General features: G+C 34.8%; 1 protein-coding gene across 1 annotated transcript; it reads right to left on the reverse strand.

Moving 5' to 3' along the window:
• Positions 1-4710: 4710 nt before the first annotated feature.
• LOC133331813 (chymotrypsin-2-like) lies at positions 4711-12538 on the reverse strand (the record flags this gene model as incomplete). Its single annotated transcript, XM_061540191.1, has 3 exons — positions 12433-12538; positions 7284-7488; positions 4711-5325 (listed from the first exon to the last, which is right to left on the reverse strand). Coding segments are annotated over exons 1-3 (896 nt in total), but the record flags the coding sequence as incomplete, so codon positions are not given.
• Between the last annotated feature and the right edge of the window lie 342 nt (positions 12539-12880).

Below are 12880 nucleotides of genomic sequence, written 5' to 3' on the forward strand. Positions count from 1 at the left end.
TGGAGGACGTGACGCCTGTTCTGCTGACTCAGGTGGCCCTTTGGTTTGCGATGACACACTTGTGGGTATTGTTTCGTTTGGTGTTGGCTGTGCCATGCCTGGCTATCCTGGAGTATATACCAATGTTGCCTACTATATTGATTGGATACGTAATAAAACTGGGTCCAAATTACAACATGACATTGATTCGTCTCCAATTAATGAATATCTTAATTATACAATTATACCGTATGCCAAAAATTCCACAGGTGGTTCAAATTCAACACATGGTACGAATTCATCGACGACGATCTTCGAACGAAATGTAATTTATGTAATTTTGGTATTTTTAAGTATTGTTTGTAAATTAATTTAACAATAAATATAAATTAATAAATTTTATTTCAAAAATTCTAGAAGGCAAGGATTGATTTAAAAATACATTTTTGAAAGTCCTATTTATTTTAAATCTATTTAAAAATATATTTTCAAGAGCCAAATACGATTAGGCGTGGATTTGTTTTAATATTTTCAAGGGCCAAACAAGGTTTGGAGGGTGGCGTAGTTTATGATAGATACTAAGCAATGGCTTCGATTGGCTTTAACATGGCGAAGTCCAGGCTTATCTTGGTCTTTGTGGACACTGACCTCCCCGCGGTGCCACCTGGGGTAGGGGCAAACAAGGCTTGGGGTTGGCGTTGGGGATGATAGATACCAAGCAACGGCTCTGATTGGCTTTAACATGGCGAAGTCCAGACTTATCTTGGTTCCTCTTTCATCTCAATTGTGGACACTGGCCTCCCACATGAAATAGTGAGCTAATATGTGCCTTGAGTTCACCCATAAAAACTATAAAAAAATGGGTTGAGACGTCCGTTTAGTTGCCCACTCTCGGAAAACCCCACCTACTATGAAAAAGCAACGAAAAAGAAAACCAAACCCCCTAATGTTGACGACCCCCGCAAACGATCTACGAATCTGCACTGAGAATGTGCGAACGTTGTACAGAACAGGCGCAGTTTTCGCTTTGGCGGATGTACTCAAGAAATACAAAGTCGATATTATTGCCGTACAGGAAATTCGATGGAAAGGGACTGACGTAAGTAAATCAGATGATTACGCCCTTTATTATAGCTGTCATAAACGAGACATGAATTTGGCTGCGGATTTATGATTAACGGGAGAATAAAAGACCTCGTCTCCAGATTCACTCCAGTAGATGAGCAAATTGCTATAATCCGTATAAAAGCGAAGTTCTCCTACATCAGTCTCATTTGCGCCCATGCTCCGACCGAAGATAAAGATGAACAGACCAAAGACATATTTTACGAACGCCTAGAAACACCATATGACCTTTGCCCTGGCCATGACATTAAAATTCTGCTTGGAGATTTTAATGCAAATATCGGAAGGGAAAATATCATTGGCCCCAGCGTCGGAAAATTCAGCCTCCATGAAGAAACATCAGACAGCGGCATGAGGTTGATTGATTTCGCGGCAGCAAAAAATCATGATAGTTAGCAGCACTAGACACGAGCATCTCGATATACACAAGGCCACTAGGATTTCTCCCGATCAAACAATGAGAAATCAAATCGATCATGTTGTGATAGACGGAAAGCATTCATCCAGTGTTTTAGACGTTCGATCGATCCGGGGAGCGAATATCGATTCGAACCACTACCTTGTAGTAGCCAAGGTACGCACCCGCCTTAATGTAGCAGCAAAGGTGCGATCTAATGTAACACGGAAGCTCGAAGTCGAAAAGCTGCAAACACAACAGATAGAAGAAGCCTTCTCCGCTCAACTAACCCAACTGCTTGACGAAAACACTCCTTGTCACGATAATAATATAGAAGCCCAATGGCAGAGAATTGCTTCCTACAAACTGCAGCAAAAGCAACACTTGGGTACCAAAGACCACCATCATGAAATCCGTGGTACGATCAGGAGTGTCGTAATGCTACTGATATGAAAAACGCAGCGTATAGGGCAACCCTGCGGACAGTAGCAACACGTAATTTGATGGATAACTATCGGGAGAAAAAGAGAGAGGAGAAACGTATTTTCAGAAAAAAGAAGAAAGAACAAGAAAAAGAATGAGTCAGAATGAAGTCCAAAAATTCTACCAACGGGTAAAACACCAAACCAAAGGCTTTGGTTCAGGCACATCTTCCTGTAGAGATAAAGAAGGAAACCTGGTGACAAATACAGACAGCGGATCTGGAAGGAGCATTTTGAAAAACTTCTGATATCAAATAGTAGCGGTGAAGAGGATACCCCAGAACCAATAATAGATGACGGTATAAAGCGTATACCACCTAGCCAAGATGAAGTCAGAATAGCAATCATTCGGCTGAAGAATAATAATGCCGATGGTTTACAAGCCGAACTATACAAGACTAGTGGTCAGAAGCTGGTAAGGAGCATGCACCAGCTGATTAGTACAATTTGGCTAGAAGAATGCATGCCCAATGATTGGAACCTGAGCATCCTGTGTCCTGTGCACAAAAGAGGAGACAAGACGATATGTAGCAACTATAGAGGAATAAGTCTCTTTCCCATTGCATATAAAGTGCTATTCAGCGTATTGTGTAAACGACTGAAGCCAATGGCCAATGACATCATTGGACCATACCAATGCGGCTTCAGACCTGGCAAATCCACCATTGACCAGATTTTCACTCTGCGCCAAATCCTGGAAAAAACACATCGACACTTTCCACCTATTCGTCAACTATAAAGCCCCATTCGACAGCCCTATTCGTTCAGAGGTGTTTAAAGCCATGTCTTCGTTTGGCATTCATGCAAAATGAATTCGGCTATGCAGGATCAGCAGTCGGCACAAGATCAGCAATTAAAGTCGGAAAGGACCTTTCGGAGCCCCTCAATTCCGAACGAGGATTCAGACAAGGTGACAGTTTGTCGTGCGACCTTTTTAACATCCTGCTAGAAAAGGTCATACGAGAGACAAATGTGAACAAAAATCGCACTCTGTACACCAAACAATACATGTTACTCGCCTACGCCGATGACATCGACATAATGGGTCGTACATTGAGCCACCTTTGAACAAATTGAGAAGGACTCTGCCAAGGTGGGTCTGGCGGTGAATGACGAGAAAATCAAGCTGATGGTATCAACGCGCAAGACGTCCAGTAGACTCCGACCAACTGTGGAACTTGAGAACTATATATAGAGGTAGTCAAAGATTTTATATACTGCCATAAATAAAACGAATTACATCAGTTTTGAAATTCGGTGAAGGATAGTGATGACCAACCGATGCGACTATGGTCTGAGCAAACAAGCCAAAAGCAAGGCCACCTCCCGTCAGACCATGAACCATGAGTTGTACCAGCTATTCTCGGACATCGACATTGTTAGACGTATTGAGCTGCAGCGACTACGTTGCCTAGGTCATGTTGTGAGAATGGATGAAGATGTCCTCACCCAGAAGGCATATAAAAGCGAACTAGCTGATGGTTCACGCAGAAGGGAAAGGTCACGAATAATACGGAAAGATCATGTGGAAGACAATATTGCCGACAATTGTCTTTCAAATTGAAAAAAAACTGAGCAAAAGACCGTCACGTCTGGAAATCTTTTTTAAGATCGGCTTATGGAACGAAAGTCCTGTCACAAGCCAGCAAAGTAAGTAAGTAAACAAGGCTTGGGTTTTTTTAAATATAGACGTGCATTTTTTATACCCTCCACCATAGTATGGAGGGTATATTAATTTTGTCATTCCGTTTGTAACTCATCGAAATATTCATTTCCGACCCTATAAAGTATATATAAAGTTCTAAGACGATCTAGCTATGTTCGCCAGTTGCAATCACGCTATCATTTGAAGGAATTGAGATAGGGTGCTGAAATTTTGCATAGGTTTGTCTTTTGTTTGCAGGCAGGTTAAATTCGAAGATGGGATATATTGGTCCACGTTTAGGTATAGCTCCCAATAGTATCCCTCAATTTTCGGTATTTTGGGGTTCTTGCGCGCGTTTTCAACCAAATACGCTGAAATTTGGTACATTGGGTTCTTTATGGGTAGTAAATGTATCCACCAAAAATTATAAATATAGGTCCACTTTTTCTTGTAGCCCCCATATAACGGTACCTCCTAATTTTCAGTATTTTGTGGGTTTTTTTGTCGTATTTTTCCACCGAATTGGCTGTAATTTAGTATTTTGAGTTCTTAGTAGGTACTAAATCTCTCCACAAAAAATTATAAATATAGGTAAATTTTTTTTGGATATCCCCCATATAAGGGTACCCCCCAATTTTTTGTATTTTGGGGTTCTTGAGCGCGCTTTTCAACCGAATACGCTGAAATTTGGCACATTGGGTTTTTATTGGGTACCAAATATATCTATTAAAAATTATAGTTATCGGTCCACTTATTCATTTCAAAAACCTGTCAGTATATCTGTGGTAGAGGGTATCCAAATTTCGGCACGGCCGAATTTAAAGCTTTTTCACTTGTTTAATATTTTTTCTAGAAAGTAATAAAACAACAATTGGTTTTAAATATATCTACATATTATTTTATTTACATTTAGTTTATGAAAAACTATAAAACAGTCTTTCCGATTTTTTGTACTCTATAATTGTATAATTGTCACTTAAAACTATTTAACAATTTAAAATATTTATAACGAGATCTTTAACTTTAAGTTTACCAGAAAAATATTTCAAAACTTAAAATATTTAATGCGTTTCAAAGCTAACCATGTGAGCGCCAAGAAACCCAGCATACCCCAAATTGCACTGTTTTTATGATGACCATCACCGATCACTTCCCGTATCCATTTGCCGTGATATGAAACATCAGTAAAAATGGCAGGATTCTTAAGGCCATTGTTGAAGCTCATCAACCCTATTAATTTATTATCCAAAAATAGGGGAGAACCAATATCATGTTGCATTGTCGATTCCATGGTGCGCATGCACAACATGCCAGGACCATAGACGGGACCATACTGCTTCAGACATTCTTCATTTTCCATTCGGCTAGCATCCAAAAACATCAACGGGTTTAAAAATAAACCCTCTTGTGTTTCCAACCAGGAGGTAACCTTAAATTTCATATCCGCATTGCTGCTATACCAATTAGTGTTGTATGTTTGCAAAGTAATCGGTTTGATGTTTGCATTCATTTCGGGTACATCATTTTCTAACATTAGTATGGCCAAATTGTCACGTAGCTTTATGGCATCAAAGCCAGGCGATTGATAATTGTGAGTCACACTATAGATTAAAGTTTGCTCGTGCCTTTGATAGCGTGACACAGAGCCCAATACAACTTTCAGTTCGGAGGGATGATAAGGTTTATTGGTATCATAACTGCAAAATAGAAGAAGAAGAATGAAAGGAAATTATTGAATTTGTGATAATGAAATTGCATTCGAATTTCTATTATTCTCCATTGCTAGGGGAGATATATGGGAAATGATTGCGAATTGATAAAGAAGAAGCTCTACGGTTTGAAAAGTTTTAATAAAAAAATACACACGAACGAAACTAAACCCAAAACCTATGAAAAAAAGTTACATTTTGGAAATATATTCAATGAAGGGCCAAAAGGCGTGCCTTTAGCCTTTTGACCCTAAAAAATATTTTTAAAAAAATCCACACCTAGAAAAATATTTTTAAAAAATCCGCACCTAAAAAATATTTTTAAAAAATCCCCACTTTGAAAAAATATTTTTAAAAAATCCTTGAAAAAATATTCTTAAAAAATCCCCACTTTGAAAAAATATTTTTAAAAAATCCTTGAAAAAATATTCTTAAAAAATCCCCACTTTGAAAAAATATTTTTAAAAAAACCTTGAAAAAATATTCTTAAAAAATCCACGCCTTAAAAAAATATTCTTAAAAAATTCACGCCTTAAAAAACATTCTTAAAAAAATCCACGTCTTGAAAAAATATTCTTAAAAAAATCCACGCCTTGAAAAAATATTTTTAAAAATATCCACGCCTCGAAAAAATATTTTTAAAAAATCCACGCCTTGAAAAAATATTTTTAAAAAAATCCACGCCTCGAAAAAATATTTTTAAAAAAATCCACGCCTTGAAAAAATATTTTTAAAAAAATCCACGCCTCGAAAAAATATTTAAAAAAATCCACGCCTTGAAAAAATATTTTCAAAAAATCCAAGCCTTGAAAAAATATTTAAAAAAAATCCACGCCTTGAAAAAATATTTTTAAAAAAATCCACGCCTTGCTCAAAAAATATTTTTAAAAAAATCCACGCCTTGAAAAAATATTTTTAAAAAAATCCAAGTCTTGGCTCGGCCACATTATGAGTTCTTGATGCATCGTGTATTTTAAATCGGGAGAAAATATATATAGAAGCTTTATCCAAATCTGAACCGATTTCAAAACTTTCCACATGCTAGGTTATATTAACCTCAGTACGTTGTGCAAAATTTTGTGTCAATCGGCCTAACTGTGGGTCTTTGGTGCACCATTTATTTAAAATCGGACGAAAATATATATGGAAACTATATCTAAATCTGAACCGATTCCTACAAAACTTAGCACAGGGTGCATGAGGATTTTCACCACACTTAACACACATCATTCTAGACCTTTGGTGCACCATTTACATCGAATCAGAGGAAAATATATATGTGGGAACTATATCTAAATCTGAACCGATTTCCAGGAAAGTTAACACACATCATTCTGGACATAATTCAGTGCACTATATCAAATTTCGTGAAAATCGAAAGATATATGGGGAGTTTGTTACACCATTTACATTAAATCGGTCAAAAATATATATGGGGGCTACATCTAAATCTGTACCGATTTTCAGGAAACTTAATACACATTATTCTGAACATAATTCAGTACACTATACCAAATTTCGTGCAAATCGAAAGATATATAGGGACTTTGATACACCATTTACATTAAATCGGTCGATAATATATATGGGAGCTATATCTAAATCTGCACCCATTTTCACGTAACCTAACACACATCAAGCTAGGCCTAATTCATTACACTATGCCAAATTTCGTGCAAATCAAGACATATATGGGAACTTTGGTACACCATTTACATTAAATCGGACGAAAATATATATGGAGCCTATATCTAAATCTGAACCGAATTTTTCCTTGAAAAAAAATATTTTAAAATAAGTATGCTTAGCTCTTGAAAAATTATTTTAAAAAAAATCAAGGCATTATTGGCCATTGAAAAAAAAACTAAAAATATCTTATAGCAGATTTTTTTTAATTTAACGAAATAAACTAAAATGTATTGCATACTTTTAGGTCTTGTACTTACTTGTATACACAACTAGCTGCTGTCAAAACCACCGATGGTGCTATCAATGCCCCCGAACAAATATGCCCCGCACCATAACGTCCATCTTTTTGCTTGAGTCTAATAGAGGCGTGATATTTACTGCTATCCAAGGTGGCTACAGTGGCATTATGATCGGCACGATAATATAAAATACGATTTTCATATGTATCCAATTGTGTGTCACCTGCAAAAGAAGAACGCAAAAATTATTTTTTTTTTTTTGTATAATTTGACTAACAAATTTCATTTATATTTCTAATTTTTTTTATATATGTATGTATATGTATGTATGTCTACTTTGTTTATATATTTTTATTCTTTTTTAATTATTTACGCTGATAAGAAGTTCAACAATTTCATGACAATTTTTTTAAACAACATAGAAGTACCCCCAGCAAAGCACGAGCCTACTACATACCTTACGCACACCGCTTGATATACGTATACATACATACACACCTTCGTATCTATCTATATACCAAAAATAAATAAAATGCAACGAGCAAAACAAAAATCATACGATATTTATTCTCAAGTACATTTTGCTGTACTTTCCGAATTTCAATTGTTTTTTAAAAATAAAAATGTGATTTATTCCCAAAATTGTACCTGGCAACGGATAAGTCTTCAATACAGTATCAATAATAATAATAATATGATTGTGTTTTTGTTCTTTTGTTTTGCTCGCTACGTTTGCCCAGCTAAGTTAAGGCCATACTTTCTTGCTGTGCTTCTTGTTACCAACTTTGTTAGTTTACCCCTCACAAAATCGCGATAAGCAGCCGTTTATGGAAATTTTTTATCTTTTGAAGTGACCGATTTAGAGAGTGAGCGTAAGCGTGACCGAAGATTAGAATTAGTAACGTCATTTGGAATATAATATTTTTCAAAAATTTTTGTTACCAACTTATCATCGAATTTTGAATATTAAATTTTAAATTATAATATATTCAATATTAACGAATTTATCTGTGATCATTGGATGATTAGATTTGCTCACTGAAAACAATAACAGCTTCTCGCATTCAATGGGTGAACGTGACTTGAGAATCATAAATATATATATATATATATATTTGGAATGCATTATTTGAATATACTAGAAAATCAGAGATCACCCGATTTAGAGGCAATGCACTTGAAATTGCAAAAATAAATATTTTAAATGAAATTATCAGAAACAGGAATATGCATGGGTACACCTGGTAGTGGTATTGTGAAATAAAATTTAGATAGGCTTAAAATAATGCGAGATTTAAATCTTGTAATAATGAAACCATATTAAAAATCCAAGTATATAGTCAAAAAAGCTAAAAAAATAAAAAAAATTAAAAATATTAAATACCTAAGCAAAATCCGAAAATATAGTATTCCCGATCATATCCAATTTTAAAAACCTTGTTATTTTTTCATTCTAGGCTTGATTCGGTACGCTATGCCAAATTTTGGGGAAATCGAAGGGTATATAAGGACATTAGTGCATCATTTACATAAAATCGGACGAAATTATATATGGGAGCTATATCTACATCTTAACCGATTTTCACGAATCTTAACTCTCACCGTTATAGACTCAGTTCAGTACGTTATGCCAAATTTCGTGAAAATCGAAGAATATATAGGGACTTTGGTGCACTATTTAAGTAAAATCGGACGAAAATATATATGAGAGCTATATCTAAATCTGAAGCGATTTTCACGAAACTTAGCACAGATCATTCTGGACTTAATTCAATACCCTATGCCAAATGTCGTGCAAATCGAAAGATATTAAATCGGACGAAAATATATATGTGAGCTAAATCTAAATCTGAACCAACTTCCACGATACTTAGCACACATCACTCTAGACTTAATTCCGTACGCTGTGCCAAATTTCGTGTAAATCGAAAGATATATATGGACTTTGGTGCACCATTTGCGTTAAATCGGACGAAAATATATATGGGAGCCATATCTAAATCTGAAAAGATTTTCACGAAACTTGGCATACTCTATTATAGAATCAATTCTGTACGCTATGCCAAAATTCGTGCAAATCGAAAGATATATAGGGTCTTTGGTCCATCAATTACCTTACATCAGACGAAAATATATATTGGAGCTATATCTAAATCTGAACAGATTTTCCCGAAACTTAGCACACATCATTCTAGGCTTAATTCAGTACGCAATGCCAAATTTCGTGGAAATCGAGGGATATATAAGGACATTGGTGCACCATTTACATAAAATCGGACGAAAATGTATATGGGAGCTATATCTAAATCTGAACCGATTTTCACGAAATTTTACCCAGATCGTTCTAGACTTAATTCAGTAGGCTGAATTAAATTTCGTGCAAATCGAAAGATATGTAGGGACTTTGGTACACCAAACACTTAAAATCGGACGAAATTATATGTGGGAGCTATATCTATATATTAACCGATTTTCAAAAAACCTAACATACATGATTCTAGGTACGCTATGCCAAATTTCGTGGAAATCGAAAGATGTCTAGGGACTTTGGTACACCATATACATAAAATCGGACGAAAATATATATGGGAGCTATATCTAAATCTGAACCGATTTTCACAGAACTTGGCAACTTCGTTCAAATCGGAAGATATTTTGGGACTTTGGTGCACTATTTACCTGAAATCGGCCGAAACTATATATGGGAGCTATATCTAAATCTGAACCGATTTTTCCCAATTTAAATAGGGTTCGTCTTTGGGTCAAATAAGTGAGCTTCGCCAAATTTCATCCAAATCGGATTATAAACGCGACCTGTACTTTGTTCACAAAAATACATGGACAGACGGACGAACGGACGGACGGAAATGCTTAAATATACTCAGAAAGTGATTCTATGCATATTCTCAAGAGGAACCATGTGTCTATCTCCATTCCTGTTGTCGTTATCAAACATATGCACAAAGACATAATACCCTGTACCACAGTGTAGTGAAGGGTATAAAAATCTACGCCTTGAAAAAATATTTTTAAACCAGTGAGCGGAGCAGTATAGTTGGACGGGGCCGACCATACGATACGCTACACAACTACCACGGAACTCTAACTTTCTGTGGTTCTATATTTGCCCAAGCTCAGAATATTTCGCACCCTCTTGACCGACTAGAGGTCAACAAATATTACTAATATTCAGTGCAGCCCTTCTAATTACTTGTCCAGATTTCCTTCATCGTGGGTTGTGCTGTGATGTTCGGCTTTCAATTGTGGCCTGTAGATCGACTCGAAAAAAAACAACAAAAAATTAATTTTTCGTCCAATTCATCCCAAAATTATTAACCGCTATAATACCCAGACAATATAGTTGTGTGATGTATACAAATCTACGCCTATTAAAAATTTGAACAAATATTAAAAAAAAATAATCCACGCCTGTGGAACCCTCGAAAGAATATTAAAAAATACAGGCCTATGGAAACCTTGAAAAATATAATAAAGAATAATCATCTATTGAACCCTTGGAAAAACACTTGTAAACATATTTTTAGTCATCTCCTATGAAGCCTATTAAAAACAATTTTCCACGCAAATGGAACACAAAACTATTTTTAAAAAATCCACGCCTTTGGAAAACTTGAAATCAATTCCATAAAAACATCCAATCCTTTGGAATCGATAAATTTGACTTTATTGGGAGTAGTGGTGGTTTTTGAACACCAGTTTCTATATGATCGAAACAAAATTTAACATGTGTTCAAAACAGAGATGGAGATTTCCAAAACACTTAACTTTTTTCTGTTTATACAGCGTTTTTTGTGTTAGGCTAAGAACTTTCCAAACTGCCCTCATACATGTACATATAGACGTTGACCTCACAAATTTTAAAATGTTTAATATTGTTTTTTTTTTTTGGTAAGGAGGCCTATTTATTTCCGACTATTCCACCCTAATAACAATTTGAAAATGTTTTTAAAGGATGAAAGGCCCTTGAAATATATATACAAAACTTTGTGAACCCTAATGGGTTTTTACCGTTTCCGATAATAATTATCTTAGGCTCGACTTCTTTGAACATGGACTTTGAACTTTGAATAATAAAAACTCCTTAGAACAAAGAGAATAGCATTTAGATATAGAATTGTGATAAGATAACCAATTGCAATGGAAATCCAAAGGCCATACATTAATGTTGCAATACATAAAGGATTCGGGACTGATATTCGAATTTACAACTGGTCATTAAATTAAAGAAAAACATAAATTGCACTATTTTAAAATTTTCGGAAATTAGTACTTTACCCAGAGGAATTGTTACAAATTAAATATTCGTCGAGTTTGACCTTCGAACTATGCGAACCTATTGATATTTTTATGTGAACTGTAACGAAAGGATTTTAGGTTCTTGCCATTAAAAAATATTTTCAAACCGAAGAAACTTATAAACCTTGCGATACTCTCCACATTAGATAATATAATGTGGAAGGCAGAATTCTTTGAATTGACTTGAATTGGACTTTGAACTGAAGAATATGTTATATACAACGCCCCCACTTTAATAAACAATCCTTAGAACAAAGGGATACCATCCAAGTATAGACCTGAGATAAGATAACAAATACCAATGCAGACACAAAGACCACTCATTACTGTTAGAAATTATTAAGGACTAGAGACTAATATTTAAATTTGTTAACAATGAGGAGGAAGCAATACATTTGGTCATTAAATATAAAATCTTTAAAAACTAAATTTATATATTAATACATTCAACTTTTTTAATCCTTAAAACCTTTTGTCAGCGTTAGATAAAGTATCCTGTGAATCAAAATCACTAAATTCAACACTTTTCTCATTTGGATTAAAAAAGCAAAGTAATAGAGTTCAAAGGTTATGTTCAAAACAAATAACCTTATCACATGTAGACATTGAAGGCCAGCCATATATAAACAGGGTCCACAAATATTTTTTTATTATATTTAACTTTATTACAGGTAGCCATCGTTGGACTTCTATTGATCGTTTTTAAAGATAATATTTATTATTTTACAAATTTTGCAATGAGTAATTTTAATCTCTCCACCTTCGATATGCGATAAATATAACGATAAAATATTTTTTTTTTTTTTTGCATTTTTTCACTATCAATTTTCACTTTTCCAATATCACTTACTTGGTTGCATTTCACTGCACAACAAAAGGATAATGGCCAGTTTAAAAAATTTCTTCATATCTTCGTGGTTATACATTTTAGCCAATTTTTTATTTTATTATTGATTATTTTGAAATGTTAATAATTTTTATGTTTTTAATTATTTTTTCACAAACTCCACTTGTCCACCATCAAATCGAAAAAGGATCACCAAACTTGACCACCGGGGCCCGTTTGCCAGCACGCTCTATTTACAAATAAATGTTGCAAATTTTATTAATACCCAAGAAAGCTTCGATGGATTTAGGAGGAATAGTATCAACGATACCTAGCTTTTGTTTTTATTCTTGTTGTATTTCTTCATTTTGCTTTTTTTCTTTTTCGTTTGTTTGTTTTGCTAATAAATTCTCGATACTTTCGCATTGATAAGAAATAAACAAAAAATCGTAGAAAACCTAACACAATCACA

Source organism: Musca vetustissima, unplaced genomic scaffold (assembly GCF_032173495.1).
Source record: "Musca vetustissima isolate MV318-11 ecotype Yass unplaced genomic scaffold, APGP_CSIRO_Mvet_v1 utg87749, whole genome shotgun sequence".
Lineage (NCBI taxonomy): Eukaryota > Metazoa > Arthropoda > Insecta > Diptera > Muscidae > Musca > Musca vetustissima.